The 17,398-nt window shown below is 44.5% G+C and overlaps 1 protein-coding gene across 2 annotated transcripts; it reads right to left on the reverse strand.

Moving 5' to 3' along the window:
• Nucleotides 1–277: 277 nt before the first annotated feature.
• OGFR (opioid growth factor receptor) lies at nucleotides 278–17,155 on the reverse strand. 2 transcript variants are annotated; one of them, XM_034441327.3, is made up of 8 exons: nucleotides 16,430–17,155; nucleotides 13,379–13,426; nucleotides 8,769–8,831; nucleotides 8,344–8,425; nucleotides 7,450–7,528; nucleotides 5,920–5,986; nucleotides 5,083–5,231; nucleotides 278–2,443 (listed from the first exon to the last, which is right to left on the reverse strand). In XM_034441327.3, the coding sequence occupies exons 1-8, from the start codon at nucleotides 16,739–16,741 to the stop codon at nucleotides 946–948; spliced, it is 2,298 nt and encodes a 765-aa protein (XP_034297218.2). In that variant the 5' UTR covers nucleotides 16,742–17,155; the 3' UTR covers nucleotides 278–945. The 2 variants fall into 2 exon arrangements, with proteins under 2 accessions (XP_034297218.2, XP_034297219.2); XM_034441328.3 differs by lacking the exon at nucleotides 13,379–13,426 and having other exon boundaries at nucleotides 16,430–17,072.
• Between the last annotated feature and the right edge of the window lie 243 nt (nucleotides 17,156–17,398).

Consider the following 17,398-nt stretch of genomic DNA (forward strand, 5'->3'; position numbering starts at 1 on the left):
CCCGCTTAGCCACAGAAGTTTTGGACTCAATTGTGGTTGTGATTCGAAGACTACCTGTAATGCTCTGGGTCCCTATTCCAGAGTGGCTGACATACACAGAACTACGGAAGACTGTCTAATTCGGGGGTCTCCAACCTTGGCAACTTTACGACTTGGGGACTCCAACTCCCAGAATTCCTCAGCCAGTCCCCAAGTCTTAAAGTTGCCAAGGTTGGAGACCCCTGGTTTAATTCATTCCTTCCCCCTTCCTTAACAAGAATCCAGAAACGTCACCTCCAAAAGTTAAAGATCTTTATTTAACAAACACAAACTTAATTTAGCAAATAACATTCTGGTGGCTCATCTAGCAAACCCTAGAAAACACCCCTGTAAGGTGGCATATACCTTGTACTGAGAACAGGTGAGTGTTTTCTGTTAAAAAAGAACACAGCTCTCTGGCAATTAATTAAAAGGTAAAAGACTTCTAGAAATCGGATAATCAGATACGCAAGTTACCAACCAAGCCTGGTAACCTGTCATCCCAAAGATTTACCCTTAGGTGTCAACTACTGTGCTTCCCCGAAAATAAGACCCTGTCTTATATTTTTTTTTTGAACCCTGAAATAAGCGCTTGGCTTTATTTTCGGGGAGGTTTTATTATTTTGGGGCGTGTGGAGGAAGACGGGGCTCTTCTTGCCGTCTTACATAATTTCCAGCTCTGTCTCCCTAACCCTAACTAGAGGAAATGGCAGGGACTGGCTGTGCGTGTGCCTAAATATTTTCTGGGAGGGCTTATTTTCTGGGGAGGGCTTATTTTCGGGGAAACACAGTAGGTGTCATGTTTATAAAAACCTGGCGATACCAAACCACAAACCAAGCAACGGGTTATTTTGATCTGCTTCTGAAAAAATACATCCCGTTTTGACCTAATATTTCTAGGATGGCTTCATCCAATCTGAGCTAAGACTACTCTTCTTCTGGCCCAGCCGTGCTGTTTTCATGTTCCTTTATTTTGGAGATTTCATTCCGTTCTAGGGAACCATCAGAAGTTTCTTCAAGGTCCTGCTCTTTCCATTCTGCAGTGTTTCTTACACCCCTTTCATGAGCTGTTGTGGGTTCAGACAAGCAAGGGACCTCACTTTCTGTTGGAGCGGTAGCTTCTTGTTCATTCACTTTCTCCAGCGGACAGCCATCTCCAAGGAGGTCATTCTTGTTGGAATCAACCAACACATCCACCCCTCCAGCCTTGTGTCCTGTCAGAGTGTCTACAGAAGGATCAGCCGCCATTTTGGTTTCTTCTTGGCAGACAAGATCTTTCTCCTTAACATCGTGAGTACTACAGCTTGCTCCTTGGTCCTCCGATGGGATCACCTCACAGTCCACTTCTGAAGATCCACCTTTGGGTACAACGTCTACTTTCCGTTTCTTGATCACCGTATCAAGGGATTCAATCTCCGTCCCATCTGGGAAGTTCTCATTGCTGCCTTCGGGGGCCAAGACACTAACTTCCTCCTTCGTAATTACCACCTCGCCAAGATTATGGGAGATCCTCTCAATATCATTGGGGCTTTTAGAGACCCCAGAGATTTCTCCACTTAATCTGCTCAGCTCCAACTTCCTCTTCTTGGATTCCTTGAGGTTTTCTCCCTCAGCTTCCCCTGTGCACTCATCAGCATCGTCCTGTCTTTCCGATGGACAATCGGAAGGTACTAGGACTCCTTTGCTGTCTTCCTTCTCTGCCTTGGCTAGTGTCACCAATGCAAGTTGAGTTTGGTTTGTGTTTTTGGAAGTCTTACATTCATCCGCAGGCTCCATCTGAGGTTCTACAACCTCCCCATCTTGTAACAGGTCACCATCTTCTACAGAGTTGGTTCTCTTCCCAATACCTTGTTCCTGCACAGAATTACTGTCTGAAAGGTTTAACGTGGCACTAATGCTGGACACAGGCTGCTCCGTGTGGTTATGTTGTATTGTTGTATCTAAGTCATGGTGATCAACACAACTCTCTTCTGACAACCCACGTTTCTCTTTTTCCAGAGTTTCTCTAGCTTCCTCCTGCCCAGGTTTTTCTGTAAGTCTCTGAAGGTTATTTTGGGGTGACGCAACACCGTCCTTCTCCACAACCTCTCCTTCTTCTTCCTTAGTCTGTTCTTGCTCTTCTGGGTTACTCAGAAGCTTGAGGGACCGAGGTTTGAACCGCCGGAGTTTCTTGTGAGGGCCCCAGACAAATTCCTGCTTCGGCTTGAAGTGTTGCCAGGCAAAATAGACCAACTCCCTTCGTTTGGGTTTGTTTCGGATGGTGAACATGAAGTAGTCTAAGACACTTCTCAGCACCCGAGGCAGCACCTGGTGGACCAGCGTCTCTGACAGGAAGAACTTCACCAGCTGCACTTGGTAGTTCTCATAGCCCATCTCGCCCAAGCATTTCAGGATGCGAGTGATCCGTAAATTGTTATGGCTGTACCTGAACAACAACAACAACAAAAAAAAATTGTGTGACAAGATGTGGAGGGGAAAAGAAGAGAAGGACAATTAAATACAATTGAGACATTGTACTACAGACAGTTCTCAACTTACGAACAGTTGCTTAGCAACTCTTCAAAATTATGTGGGAGAAAAAAAAAGAGGACAATTAAGTACGTTTGAGACATTAAAAAATAGAATTTAAAATCTGTAATACAGGTGGGCCTCATCTTATGACCAGTTGCTTAGCAACCATTCGAAGTTATTTCTTTGGGGGGGGGGGGGAAGAGAAGGACAATTAAGTACAACTGAAGGCTAAAACATATGAAGAACGGTTGCAGGAATTGGGTCTAGTTTAATGAAAAGAAGGACTAGGGGAGACATGATAGCAGTGTTCCAATATCTCAGGGGTTGCCACAAAGAAGAGGGAGTCAAACTATTCTTCAAAGGACCTGAAGGCAGGACAAGAAGCAACGGGTGGAAACTAATCAAGGAGAGAAGCAACCTAGAATAAGGAGAAATTTCCTGACAGAAGAATTCATCAATGGAACGATTTGCCTCCAGAAGTTGCTCCAACACTGGAGGTTTTTAAGAAGAGATTGGACAACCATTTGTCTGAAATGGCATAGTGTCTCTTGCGTAAGTGGAAGCTGGACTAGAAGACCTCCAAGGTCCCTTCTAACCTTATTACAGGAGTGTGACTTGATGTTGTCCTAACTAACCTAACCAAACTCAGGATGGGATGCTTTGAGCTAGACACTTTTTCACACAAGAGCTACAGCCTGAAGGTTTCACAAAGAACCACTTCCAAAGGATTGTTTATTATATCCAAGGGAGTTTATGCTTGTATGAAATGAGAATTTACTCATCAGGTGATCATGGTTTGATCGAAGAGAATTTTTGTAGCTCAGGGTTGAACAGTGGGGTCCTTGGTGAAGGGGTGAAATGCTCCTGGTTCGGACAAACCAGTAGCGATGGTGGCACGAGGCTCCACCCACCTGCCTGGTCGCCGTTACTCTGCTTTAACCAGGAAGTAACCTGTTTCTTACCCTCTGGGCATGTGCAGAAAGGTTTGTGCATGCGCAAAGGGTCTGCGCGTGCACTTCCGAACCAGTTGGGAAGGTAAGTAGATTTCACCCCTGCCTTGGTGCTCTCTGAGTTGTTGATTTTCGTGTAGACATTGCATTACCCAACTAGGTAACTTCACCAGTGCTGGAAGGGAGTGGAACTGATACTCAAACAAATCAGCCATCAATAGGCACATAAAATATCAGAATATTCATGACTGGGAAGACACGGTAACAAGGTCAGCCAATGAATAGGCATAGCAACTAAGTCAGCCAATTGGGAGCTGAGACAGACTGGAGCCAGGGCGTGTCTTAGTCTGCAGCTTCTGATTCTGTGCAGAGAAAAGAGAAACTAAAACCAGTGTATGTGTGTGTGTGTTAAGATCTGAGCTGTGAAGCTGCGTGTGTGAAGTTGTCTGCTGATCTGAGCTGAAATTAAACTGTGAATCTGCTGTTGGTATTGTCAATTTACTTCATGTGTTATTATGAATATAAAGAAGTTAATGAATCCAGCTGATTCAGTTATCTGTGTGTGCTTCTGGATTTAATTTTTGCAAGAAACTCTGACATAAAACAACATATGCATATCACTCAAAAGAGACAATGAAAGCCCCATAGGAAAGAAAAAGTCTAAAACACCTCCTTACCAGCAATCGATACCCATATGAGCATGAGCTGTCGAGACTAACACTGGACCAAAAATGAAGCAAGCAATACACAAATCAAAACAAATACTAATGCAGAAAAATGATCCAATAGCAAATAAGAGCCTAATCAAGGAACCGCCAAGGACACTCCCACCAACATTGATACATTGTAAAAACAAGAGCAAAACCCACTCCCTTCTTGCACTGATGATGTTACCTAGTTGGGTGATGTAACGTCTGCAAGAAAACAACCAAGCTCAGTGAGCCCCAAGGACCCCGTAATCAAAGCCTATGCTGACCATTGGGTTCAATTCAGGGGTGAAATGTAAAATTTGTTACTACTGGTTTTGTGGGCGTGGCTTGGCGGGGGGGGGGCGGGTAATGTGACTGGGTGGGCGTGGCCAACTTCTTTTTTTTTTTTTTAACTTTTCAAAGCATTTTTTCTAATGCTTTGAAAAGCCTCTGCCGATCAGGCAACTCAGCTGGGATCGTCAGAGAATTTTCAAAGCATTTTTTTTACCACCTCTTCGGCCAAGAGGTTGCAGAAAAAAATGCTTTGAAAAGCCTCTGATGATCCCAGCTGAGCCGCGCGATCATCAGAGGCTTTTTTTTTTTACTTTTAAAAGCATTTTTTCATCGGAAGTTGTAGAAAAAATGCTTTTAAAAGTTAAAAAAAAAAAAGCCTGATGATCCTGCGGCTCAGCTGGGCATGGTGGTGGTGGGGGCGCGCAGGGATTTTTGCTACCTGTTCTCCGAACCACCCGCTGCCATCGCTACCGGATCAGGCGATCCGGTCCGAACCGGGAGCATTTCACCCCTGGTTCAATTCATATACAGCAATTCTGATAAGGTGCCAGTTATGAAGTTCACCAACCAAGCATGTGGGTGAAAGCAGGCCAAGAGATACTATCTCTGAAGAAACTCACCGGTTGAGATTCCCGAATCGCTCACACCAATTTTCCGCTTTACTCAATTCTCCCGTTTCCTCATCGATTAAGTTGATGCCGTAAAATTTCAACATGAGTTTATAAGCCCGGACGAACCTCTCCATGACTTCTTTAGATTTTTTGAAGGCCTGAGATGTCAAAGGAGATATCAAATATCAAAATCACACCCCAGTGCATTTAGGCATGTAAGAAAATATCATTTCAAACATCGAGCAATACCAATACCATAGAAATTAGACTTATATATCGCTTTACAGCCCTCTCTAAGCAGTTTATAGAGTCAGCCTATTGCCCCCAACCATCTGGGTCTTCATTTTACCCACTTCGGAAGGTTGGAAGGGTGAGTTAACCTTGAGCCTGGTGAGATTTGAACTGCCAAATTGCAGGCAGTCGGCAGTCAGCAGAAGGAGCCTGCAGTACTGCATTCTACCACTGTGCCACCACGTCTCTACCCCATCATCTACCCCAATTCTATCTTGCTATTTCATCTCATTTTTGCTATTTGGCATTATATTTCTAGTTTAATTGGGTGGATGTAACGTTTAATGGCATAACTGCCAATTAATGTTTGCGATAAACCTTTATTCTAAAGTATTGCAATATAAAAAGCACTAACTGGAATCTCCTTTGCAGGTGGTTCTCGACTTACAACAATCCATTTAGTGACTGTTTGAAGTTACAGTGGCACTGACAAACGCATTGTAAGCCGCCCTGAGTCTCCGGAGAAGGGCGGCATATAAAAATAAATAAATAAATAAATAAATAAATAAATAAATAAATAAATAAATAAATAACAATGAGAAAAGATCTTCCTACCTCAATTTCTTGGCACGTGAGCCGTTTGGCATGAAAATTCATCCCTTGTTCACGCAAAGGAAACAGCCTGGAAGGAACAAAACATTTGCCGCTCAGATATTTTTAAAAAAAATATCAGAAACAAACACTCGTTTTAAAGATGTTGAGATTCTAGAAAGAGTGCAGAGAAGAGCAACAAAGATGATTAGGGGACTGACGGCTAAAACATATGAAGAACGGTTGCAGGAACAGGGTATGTCTAGTTTAATGAAAAAAAGGACTATGGAAGACATGATAGCAGTCTTCCAATATCTCAGGGGCTGCCACAAAGAAGAGGGAGTCTGGTTCAACCCCCTGCTCGAGCAGGAGACAGTATACCATTCCAGTCAAACGTAAGACTGAAATTCAGACATTTCACTTGCACTTCAGCACAGAAGTGATTAACAATTGGGCACTTAACAGCCAGCATGTATTTACAATGGTTGCAGTATCCCAGGGATATGTGATTGTAGTTTGCAAGCTTCCTGTCCGGCTTCAACAGGGGAAGCCAGATTCACTTAACAACCATGCAATTCACTTACGAACTGTGGCAAAAAAGATTGTAAAATTGGTCTGCGACTCAGTTAGCAACCGCCTTGTTAGCAAATTCTGGTCGTAAGTCGAGGTGTACCTTTAGCTCAGGGGTGAAATGCTCCCGGTTCGGAACGGATCGCCCGATCCGGTAGCGATGGAGGCGGGTGGTTCGGAGAACCGGTAGCAAAAATCCCTGCCCCCCCCCATACCCAGCTGAGCCGCACAATCATCAGAAGCTTTTTTTTAACTTTTAAAAGTATTTTTTCTACAACTACGGCTGAAAAAATGCTTTTAAAAGTAAAAAAAAAAAGCCTATGATGATTGCGCAGCTCATCAAAGGCATTTAAAAGAAAAAAGCCCCTGCCGATCAGGGAACTCAGCTTGGATCGTCAGAGCATTTTTTTTTTTTTGATTTATATGCCGCCCTTCTCCGGAGCCTGCCTGGAGACTCAGGGCGACTTACAGTGCGTTAAGCAATAGCCTTCATACTTTTGTATATTTTTTGTACGGAAGGCTGAGTCAACCTTGAGCCTGGCAAGATTCGAACTTACTTTAATTGCAGACAGCTGGTGTTAAATTGCAGTGCCTTGTCTGCAGAGCTCTCCAAGGTTTTTTTTTCCTTTTAAATGCTCTGACGATCCCAGCTGAGTTTTAAAAAAGCCTCTGCCGATCAGCTGGGATCGTCAGAGCCTTTTGAAAACATTTTTTTTACAACCTCTTAGCCGAAGAGGTTGTAGAAAAAATGGTTTTAAAAGTTAAAAAAAAAAAAATGGCCACGCCCACCTAGTCACATTACCCCCCACCACCACCAAGCCACGCCCACAGAACCGGTAGTAAGAAATTTTAGATTTCACCCCTGCTTTAGCTGGGAAAACTTACACGTCATACAAGCTATGTGCCAGTTTCTAGCAATTTTTTTTATTTCTAAGACCTTTTCTGGATCCCATTATGTATTTAAACGAAAGTACATAATTTTACCACTGAATATATGAATGGTTTTCTTCCAGAACACTGTAGTTATCTTGCCACGTCTCAAGGAGATCTTCGATGTACAGACCTTGAAAGAAACAGGAAAAGAAAAAGGCACTGATTATGAATGACTGTGGAGGAGGAGGAGGAAAGAGTAGAAAAGTTGAGATGGGTTACAAAATGGGGAACACGGGGAGTCCTCAACTTACAACTGCAACTGAACCCGCCAAGCAAGACAGTTGAGTTTTGCCCCCTTTTTTTAAACGATCTTTCTTGTCAAACATCAGTGAGGCAGACGAACAGCTGGAGCCTGTTCCCAGTGTGCGCATGCGCAGAGTTGCCAGACGAAGGGAACAGCTAAAGAACAAGGGTTGACTTGGGAGTAAGGCCACAGATGGACGATGAATGGCCCCTCCCAGAAGGAATAAAAGAGGAGCAAAAGGAGCAAAAGGAGAGTGGAGTTTGCAGGAGACAATCAGTTCGCCTAATTGGTTTGTGACTCTCCCCGATTTGAAGATATTGGCCTGGCAGCTCTCCAAACCAGATAAGGTCTGTGACTGTAAATTCTCTCTTGAAAGAATTTGCTGAAGGTGAATGAGAGGAATAAAAGGGGTTTTGTCGGGACCAGGATTCTGCTTAATGCTTTTGGGGAAGCCTAGGTCAGAACAGAAAGGAGGGAAGCAAGCAAGAAAGGAAGGGGAGAGAGGAAAAGAAGGAACAGATGGGAAAAAGAGAAGGAAGGAAGGAAAGGAGGAAGGGAGGGAGGAAGGAAGGAAGGAAAGAAGCATGCAAGGAAAGCCTTTAACTAAATGTAATATATTGCCATGTCAAAAGCCAACAGGAAGACCCAATTATGATCCTTCCCCTTCCCCTTCGAAAACCAAGCTATTTCAGAAGCCTTACCCCGGGGCAAAAAACTAATCTCATTTTTGTAAAAGCTCAGATTCCACATGTCTTCCTCACTGACCTCAGTTTCTTCCAATCCCTGGAAGATAAAAGAGAGAGAGGGAGGGAGAGATGGAAGGGAGATGACAAGGGGTATTATTAATCCACTCACAATTAAACCCAGGACCAGGAGTCCTTAAGGACTATTTCCACCCGTAACCCTTTGCTGTCCCATTCTTAACAAGTTACTCCTTTTATGTAGCCCAAATGTTTTAATGTTTATGGCCTCCCAACTTGAATAATTGCAATTCAGGGTGGTGTGTAAGCAGGGGAAAATCAGGTCAAAAACAACAAAAATTAACAGGCATTTTAACCCAAATTTCTATTATACCCCTCTAGGTGGAAACTCAATCAATGTAACCATAATGTGCAGAAAATCTTACCGGGTAATGACGCCTATATTTCTGCATATCTCTGGCTGCGTCCCAGTTACGCCTATTTATGCTCTAATTAAAAAAAGAGACAACAAAAGAGATTTATTTTTAAAGTCTAAATCTTACATAAGGCCTCTTTGCCAAACCACTGCAAAAGAAAGTGTGACTAGTTATAATTTCCTTTGATTATAGTGAAATTCTGCCTTCTTCACTTTTCCTCTAGAAGTTGTATATAGTGAAAATATTGTTTCCCTTCTAATTTTATTGCCACATGCTGAGTTGAGACAAACTCTTCTTTATTTTGGTTTAGGAAAATACTCAAAAATCTACCTTGTATTTTAGATCATTTAAAGAGATTAACCACTTTTCTTATTCTTTCTTATCAGTCTCTCTCTCTCTCTCCATCCATCATCCATCATCTATCTATCTATCTATCTATCTATCTATCTATCTATCTATCTATCTATCTATCTATCTATCTATCTATCTATCTATCTATCGAATCTTTTTGTAAAATATCCAGAATCATTGGAACTGAGGAACATTGAAATCAGTACTTTTTTGTAGAATAGGGACTACAAACTTGGCAACTTTTGGTCTTCAACTGACAGAATTCCTCAGCCCGCCATCCAGGCTGGGGAATTCTGGGAATTGAACTCCACAAGTCTTAAAGTTGCCAAGTTTGGAGACGCCTGGTGTAGAATTGTGTCTGGGCTAACCTACCAATCAGGTGGCACAATTTGGAACTGCCTGGCAAGCAAACAAACCTGATTTAGACTTCACTTCAGTGATAAATCAGACTCTTGAGTCTCCCTCTCACTGTGATGGTGAACCTATGGCACGCATGCCACAGGTAACACGCGGAGCCATATCGGTGGCCATGTGAGCTCAGCTCTGGCGTGCATGTGCGCGCTAGCCAGCTAATTATTGGGCCTTCTGGACTCACCAGAAGTCGGGAAACAGGCTGTTTCTGGCCTGGGGGGGAGGGGAGGCCGTTTTTGCCCTCCCAAGGCTCCTAGAAAGCCTCTGGAGCCTGGGGAGGGCAAAAAACGGGCCCACTGTGTGCCAAAAGCATGGGGAAAGTGAGGGGAAGGGTCGTGCACGCATGTGCTGGCCCCCCCATAGAATTATGGGTGTGGGCACGCGCACGCGCGACCCCCCGCACTTTTGCCATGCGATGGCAAAAAGGTTAGCCATCACTGTCCTATCAGGTGTGCATAAAAGCACACACACACTTTCACACTCTCACATCAACCCATAACATCAGTCAATATGCTTGAGTCATATTGATCGGGCAGTTCAATTCCAACGCTCCTGGGCCATGCCAGATTTCTAGATAAGAGTAGCCTGGGTGAAGAGACACTGAACAATGCACACATAGTAATTTCATGATCTTTGGAGTCTGTACTTTATGCTCTATAGCAGTGTTTCTCAACTTTGGCATTTTGAAGATGTATGGACTTCCTGGGCTCTAAGATCACCGCAGATGGGGACTGCAGCCAAGAAATTAAAAGACGCTTGCTCCTGGGGAGGAAAGCTATGGCAAATCTAGACAGCATACTAAAAAGCAGAGACATCACCCTGCCAACAAAAGTGCGTATAGTCAAGGCGATGGTTTTCCCAGTTGCAATGGATGGCTGTGAAAGTTGGACCATAAGAAAGGCTGAGCGCCAAAGAATGGAGGCCTTTGAACTCTGGTGCTGGAGAAGACTCCTGTGAGTCCCTTGGACTGCAAGACGATCAAACTGGTCAGTCCTAGAGGAGATCAACCCTGACTGCTCTTGAAGGCCAGATCCTGAAGAGGAAACTCAAAGACTTTGGCCACCTAATGAGAAGGAAGGACTCCCTGGAGAAGAGCCTAATGCTGGGAACGATTGAGGGCAAAAGAAGAAGGGGACGACAGAGAACGAGGTGGCTGGATGGAGTCACTGAAGCAGTCGGCCGTGAGCTTAAATGGACTCCAGAGGATGGTAGAGGACAGGAAGGCCTGGAGGAACGTTGTCCACGGGATCGCGATGGGTCGGACACGACTTTGCAACTAACAACAACATGGACTTCAACTCCCAGTATTCCCCAGGCAGAGTTGAAGTCCACACATCTTCTAATTGCTAAGGTTGAAAAATACTGCTCTACATATATTTTGTATATTTTTACACGCTTGGTTGTGGGAGAAATATTTTGGATATTCAAAAACCAAGGGCGAGCCAACGTTATCCAGAAAGACTCCACGTTTGATCAAAATATGACCTCTTTTGCACGCACCGGCCAACAAATGACCTCTTTTAGCGCTCACGATGAATAATGGACTTAATGAACGATATGATGGATACTCAGCCTAACGTCATACGCATTGTTTTGCAAAAGCATTAGACGCCTGCCAGCTGGTTTTCATCAATCTTTGTACAGGATGTACAGAAACTACAGAATGTAGTTTCAAGTTTAGCAAACAATGCAGGGAGAACTTGAACTGTTTGAGGGCAGTTTTGATAATAGAAGGTCTTGTCATAATTCTTGCTACTTTTATTCATCGGTCATAGTGTGATCCCCCCCCACAGCCCCCCGGTCACATCGTTGTTTTAGTCCATCTTAGCCAAGTGTGGCATTTACACGCACTGTGTGCTCAAAAACCAATATATATGTCCTTAATCTGAATATTTATCATATGCTTCATTTAGCCATTGTATGCTCTAAAAGAGTTCATTTGTTGGAAAAGGCTGCGAAGAGGTTTTACTGGTAGTCCTTGATTTACAACTATTCATTTAACAACTGTTCGATGTTACATTAGCACTGAAAACAGCGATTGATGACCAGTCCTTACACTTACGACCGTCGCAACATTCCCATGGTCACGTGAGCATAATTCAGGCACTTGGCAAATCCACCTGTACAGGTAATCCTTGACGTACGACCACAACTGTGCCCAAAATTTCTGTTGTTAAACGAGACATTTGTTAATTGAGTTTTACCCCATCTTACGACCCCCATCTTACGATTTAAGAACAGCGTTCTTAAGTGAAGCACTGCAGCTGTTAAATTACTAACAAGGTGGTTAAGTGAACCTGGCTTCCCCATTGGCTTTGGTTGTCAGAAGGTCGCAAAAAGGGATCACATGACCCCGGGACACTGCGACCGTCATAAATATGATCCAGTTGCCAAGTGTCAAAAAAAAACTTTTTTTAGAAGTTTTTTCTTTTTTCTTTTATACATCTCATTTCGTGAATGTTTTAATTCGTGGGCTTCATACATTTCAATATAAATTTCAATAAACATTATATTTTTCTTAATAGTTGCAATCCATTTTCATTTTTAATTTAACTAATGTATCGTTTCTACTGTCACCTTTCAACTCTAAACCTCATAATTCTATCATACTTCATATCATCTTAATATCTATTTTTACTATTTTCCCCCTCATATTTCTACTTCTATTTTAGCCCTCTTTTTTCCCCCTTTCCTTTATCATTCTAATAATCAAAGACGTGAACTTTCCTTTCTTCATTATTCAATATTCCAATATATCAGTGACCGCTAACGTTTTTGCCATCGCATGCCAGGAAGTGGGGGGTGGGTGGGGGAGGTTCGCACATGCGCGTGCCCACACCCATAATTCTATGTGTTCCGCCTTGCGCATGCGCGCGCAACCCCCTCCCCCCCACTCGTGACATGTGATGGCCCTGTAGGCCCGTTTTTCTTTCTCACCTGGCTCCAGATCCTCTCTATGCATCTGGGGAGGGTGAAAACAGCCTTCCTCATCCCCTCTGAGGCCCTCTGGAGGCCTGAAACGGCCCATTTCTCAATTCCCGGTTGGACAGGAAGTGACTTTTTTGCTGTCCCCAGCCTCCAGAGACTCCTAGAGAGTCTCTGGAGGCTGGGGACAACAAAAAAGTAATTTCCTGTCTAACCGGGAGTTGAGAAATGGGCCGTTTCAGGCCTCCGAGGGGAGTGGGGAAGGCTGTTTTCACCCTCCCCAGATGCATAGAGAGGATCTGGAGCCAGGTGAGAAAGAAAAAAGGGCCTTCCCCACCCCACCACAGGCCCTCCGAAGGCAGGAAACGGCCTGTTTCCCTACTTCTGGTGGGCCCAGAAGGCCCAAAAATTAGCTGGCTGGCGCATGCATGCGCACCAGAGCTGAGCTGGCATGCCCACTGATATGGCTACGCGTGCCACCTGCGGCACACGTGCCATAGGTTCGCTATCACTGCAATATATCAATCATAATCTTTCTCTAGTTTTTCTTTAGTAATCACATTTTTTTTGTATATAATGTCTCCTCTGATCCTTCATTTCTTATATTCAGTATGTTACTACATTCCTAACATATATTCAATTTTTAAAAAATCTCTTTCATCTCCAACTGCCCGAATTTTGATCATGTAACCAGGGGGATGCTGCAACGGTCGTGTGAAAAAAGACACACTTTTTTTGCAGGTGCCGCTGTAACTTAGAACGGTCACTAAACGAACTGTTGTGAATTGAGGACTACCTGTATTCCAACCAACCGTGTATTCTTTCTGGTTTTGCTCACCTTTAGGTTTCTGAATACGAGAAGTAAACTTCCAATGGCCAGCAGGACTGATTAAAAATCATGCCTCTCCCGTCCCCAAAGATAATTTTCCTACCTTCCATTTTTTAACTCCTCCTGTTGAAAGGTCTAGTCTTCGCCACTCCTGAAGCGAAAACATATTTTTAAAAATAATCATAGACTAGAACAGAATAAATAGAATAGAATAGAAATAAGGAATAGAATAAGAATAGAATAGCAAAGGTTCCCCTCGCACATATGTGCTAGTTGTTCCTGACAATAGAGGGCGGTGCTCATCTCCGTTTCAAAGCCAAAAAGCCAGCGCTGTCTGAAGAAATCTCCATGGTCATGTGGCCGGCATGACTAAACGCCAAAAGCGCACGGAACACTGTTCCCTTCCCACCAAAGGTGGTCCCTATTTTTCTACTTGCATTTTTTACGTGCTTTCGAACTGCTAGGTTGGCAGAAGCTGGGACAAGTCACGGGAGCTCACCCTGTTACGCGGCACTAGGGATTTGAACCCCTGAATTGCTGACCTTTCGATCGACAAGCTCAGCGTCTTAGCCACTGAGCCACCGCATCCCTTAAAAATAGAACAGAATAAATAGAATAGAAATAAGAAGTAGAATAGAATAAAAACTGAATAAGAATAGGAATAGAAAAGAAATAAGGAATAGAATAAGAATAAGAATAGAAATAGGAATAGAATAGAATTCTTTATTGGCCCAGTGTGATTGGACACACAAGGAATTTGTCTTCAGTGCATAAGCTCTCAGTGAACATAAAAGCCATAAGTGATAAATCATTATCATAATCATTCTAAAAATAAGATACAGCATCCCAGAGAGGCCAAAAACGCAGGAGACCCTGTGATTTTTCTCAACTTAATTCTTACAGGATAGCATTTCAAACCTTTTACCCAGGAGCGGTAAACCGGTTCAGATTACAGCTTTCTGACTCATAAAATATGCCGGGGATCATATTCGGTTTCGTTTCTTCACTCATCATGCAAAACTAAGTTCTGTTTCTCCTTGCTAGATTTTTTTTTTTTTTGCAAGTTTTACTTTCCATTTCCCTAATCTAGAGTAAACAGAACCTGAATTTTCTTTCTGAATCTTACATCTTTGCATGAAGAGAGACAAAACTGTCTGAAACAGAAAGGAAAAAAAATAAAATAAAAACTTATTTGCAGGGATTATTATCATTATATTTTTGACTGCCAACTAGTTTTAGAACTACTATTGACTGTTCTTTTGAATTGTTCCTAAACATGGTGAGAAATGCTGTACAGGCAGTCCTCGACTTATGACCAGAATGGAGTCCCAAATTTCCATTGCTAAGTGAGTTTTTTGGCCCATTTTCCTAAGTGAGACATTTATTAAGTCAGTTTTGCCCCATGTTACAACCTTTCTTGCCACAATTGTTAAAAGGAATCATTGCAGTTGTTAAGTTAGTAACATGTTTGTTAAGTGAATTCGGCTTCCCCATGGAAATTGCTTGCGAGAAAGTTGGATCATGGGGTTGTTGCTAAAACGATCGTCTGAAAAATGGTCATGGGGGAGGCAGTTTTCGCCCTCCCCAGGCTCCTACAAAGCCTCTGGAGCCTGGGGAAGGTGAAAAACGGGCCTCCGGGCCCACCGTGCCAAAAGCGTGGGGGGTCATGAACGCATGGGGGGGGGAGCATTGAATTATGGATGTGGGCATGCATGCGCACAAACCCCCTGTGCTACCCCCACTTTTGGCACGTGACGGTAAAAAGTTTAGCCATCACTGGTATAGGCTTTCCTGCCTGAGCAGGGGGTTGGACTAGAAGACCTCCAAGGTCCCTTCCAACTCTGTGTTCTATTAGTACTGGATATTGGTCTACAAGCTTTGATAAAGTTTTATCATGAATCTTTGGCTTTGCAGAGAAAGAAAGTTTAGTCCTCCTATCAAACAGATGTTTTGGCTCTATCAACAAATCAAATCTTTAAAACATAAAAACAGGATATAAATTTTAAAAAGAGGCAAGGATGAAAATGTAATGTTAAAAGTTAATTAAAAGATTGGCGGGGGGCTTTCAGGTCTCTAACTAGCCCCATAATCATCTCAGTTTTCTACGTATACATTTCTCCATCCCTTTGCCAAAAAGCTTCTATATTTATATTTTGGGAATATGGAATGTTTGTATCCAGTTGTCTATTTCAAGATACATGTGGTCCTCGACTTATGACCACAACTGAGTCCAGAATTTCCATTGCTGAGCAAGTCGGTTGCTAAGTGATTTTGCCCCATTTTTGGACCTTTCTTGCCACAGTTGTTAACTGAATCAGTGCAGTTATTAAGGTAGTAACGTTGCTCGTCGGAAGGTTGCCAAAGGACACTGCAACCGTCGTAAGTATGAGTCAATTGCCAAGCAACTGAATGCTAATCATGTGATCATGGGGATGCTGCAACGGATGTGTGAAAAACGGCCCCAAGTCATTTTTTAACGCTGTTATAACTTCAAATGGTCACTAAAGGGACTGTTGTAAGTCGAGGACTGCCTGTATATCTAACTGTCTGGATCAGTGCATTCTACACCAGCTGAAGCATCCGGCTCCCCTTCAAGGGCAGCCCCACGGACAGCGCATTACAGTACAGGCAATCCTCGACTTACAACAGCTTGCTTAGTGACTGCTCGAAGTTACAACGGCGCCGAAAAACCTGACCCATTTTCACACTGTGGCAGCATCCCCATGGTCACACGATCCAAAACTCACAACGCTTGGCCACCGACTCATATTTATGACGGCTGCAGGGTCCCAAGGTCACATGATCCCCTTTGGCAAGCAAAGTCAAGTGGGGGGGGGGGGAGAAGCCGGATTCGCTTAACAACGGGCTGGCTCCCTTAACAACCGCAGCGATCCCCCTGGGGAGAGCGAGGGAGGTTGTAGAAGGGAGCCCAAATCCTCTGAACCACCATCTCGCTTAGCAACAGAAATGTTGGGCTCGATTGCGGCCGTAAGTCGAGGACTACCCGCGAGTTCAAATCCAGAGGCGACTAAGGGGCGCGGAACGCCTGGCCGGCTGAGGTTCCCAACTTAGGATCGGGCGCAACTGGGGCGCAACGCACGTAAACTGCGATCGCCTCCTGCTCTTTTCTTTTGTTCCCCGAGGAATCGCTCACCTGGCTGTTGGAGGCCCACTTGGGGCTGCCCGACGCCCACCAGCTGTGCTTTTCTCGGGCTTTGGCTTCTTCCAGGTTAGCGGCTTGAGAAGCCGTTTCCCGTGTCTTCTTCTTCTTCTTCTTCTTTTCCCGCTTCCCTCCTTCCTCCTCCTCCTCTTCCTCCTCTTCCCAAGTGGAATCATACACCCAAAGCCCTCCCGCTCCATCTTCTTCTTCTTCTTCTCCTTCCTCCTCTTCCTCCTCCTCCTCTTCCTCCCCTTCGCCGGCTTGCTCTTCTTTCTCCTCCTTCCCCGATCCCATCCAAGCCGCCATGGCTCCGCGGAAGCGGACTTGGCCTCTCGATGGGCAACGGGAGGAAAGGAAAGCGAAAGAGACGAGCGGCCAAAAAAGGGGGAAAAAAAAAAAAAGCGAGCAGGAAGACGACGGCGAGATCAAAGCGAAAGGCACGTGGGGAAGAGGAAAAAAAAAAAAAAACCCCGAGGAGGATGGGGCAGCGCGAGAGAGAGCCGGCCTCCAACCCAAACCGCAAGCCGGAGTCGCTTCTTGCACGCTGATTGGCTGGCCCGGCGTTCCTTCCGAACGTTGGGAAATCCTCTGCGTTCCAGAATGGAATGCTCGGAACCCGGAGGGGGGGGTGGCTGGAAAGGGGAGGGGGAGGAGGGGGGAAAGAGAAGGAGGCGACCGGTTAATCCGCTCGGCTTCCCACCCGAGGCGCTGATTGACAAGAGACCGCCCCCACCTTCTCCCCCCACCCCCGGGGAAGGGGAGGGGAGGGGAGGGGCGGCTCTCCTTCCTTGTTAACGCTTTCGCCGAACCACCCGGACACGCAATACTGTATTCACACGACGACTTCCTCCTGCGCGGCAAACGAAACGAATGCATTCTCTTTTGACTGTAATGAGTGGCGCCAACTGGGCTGGAGAGGCTGAACTGTCAGAAATGGTGTAGGGTCTCCTGCTTGGGGGGAGG

Source organism: Pantherophis guttatus, chromosome 3 (assembly GCF_059756535.1).
Source record: "Pantherophis guttatus breed Tessera chromosome 3, ASM5975653v1, whole genome shotgun sequence".
Classification (NCBI taxonomy): Eukaryota; Metazoa; Chordata; class Lepidosauria; order Squamata; family Colubridae; genus Pantherophis; species Pantherophis guttatus.

Bases quoted from the DNA above. Each gene is read 5' to 3' on its own strand.
- OGFR (XM_034441327.3), bottom strand. From the start codon at position 16,741: ATGGCGGCTTGGATGGGATCGGGGAAGGAGGAGAAAGAAGAGCAAGCC. The intron at 8,832-13,378 runs GTAGGAAAATTA...TTTTTTAATTAG, and splicing joins GAGGAGTTAAAAAATGGAAG to AGCATAAATAGGCGTAACTG. The intron at 5,987-7,449 runs GTAAAATTATGT...TGTTCCTTCCAG, and splicing joins AACCATTCATATATTCAGTG to GCTGTTTCCTTTGCGTGAAC.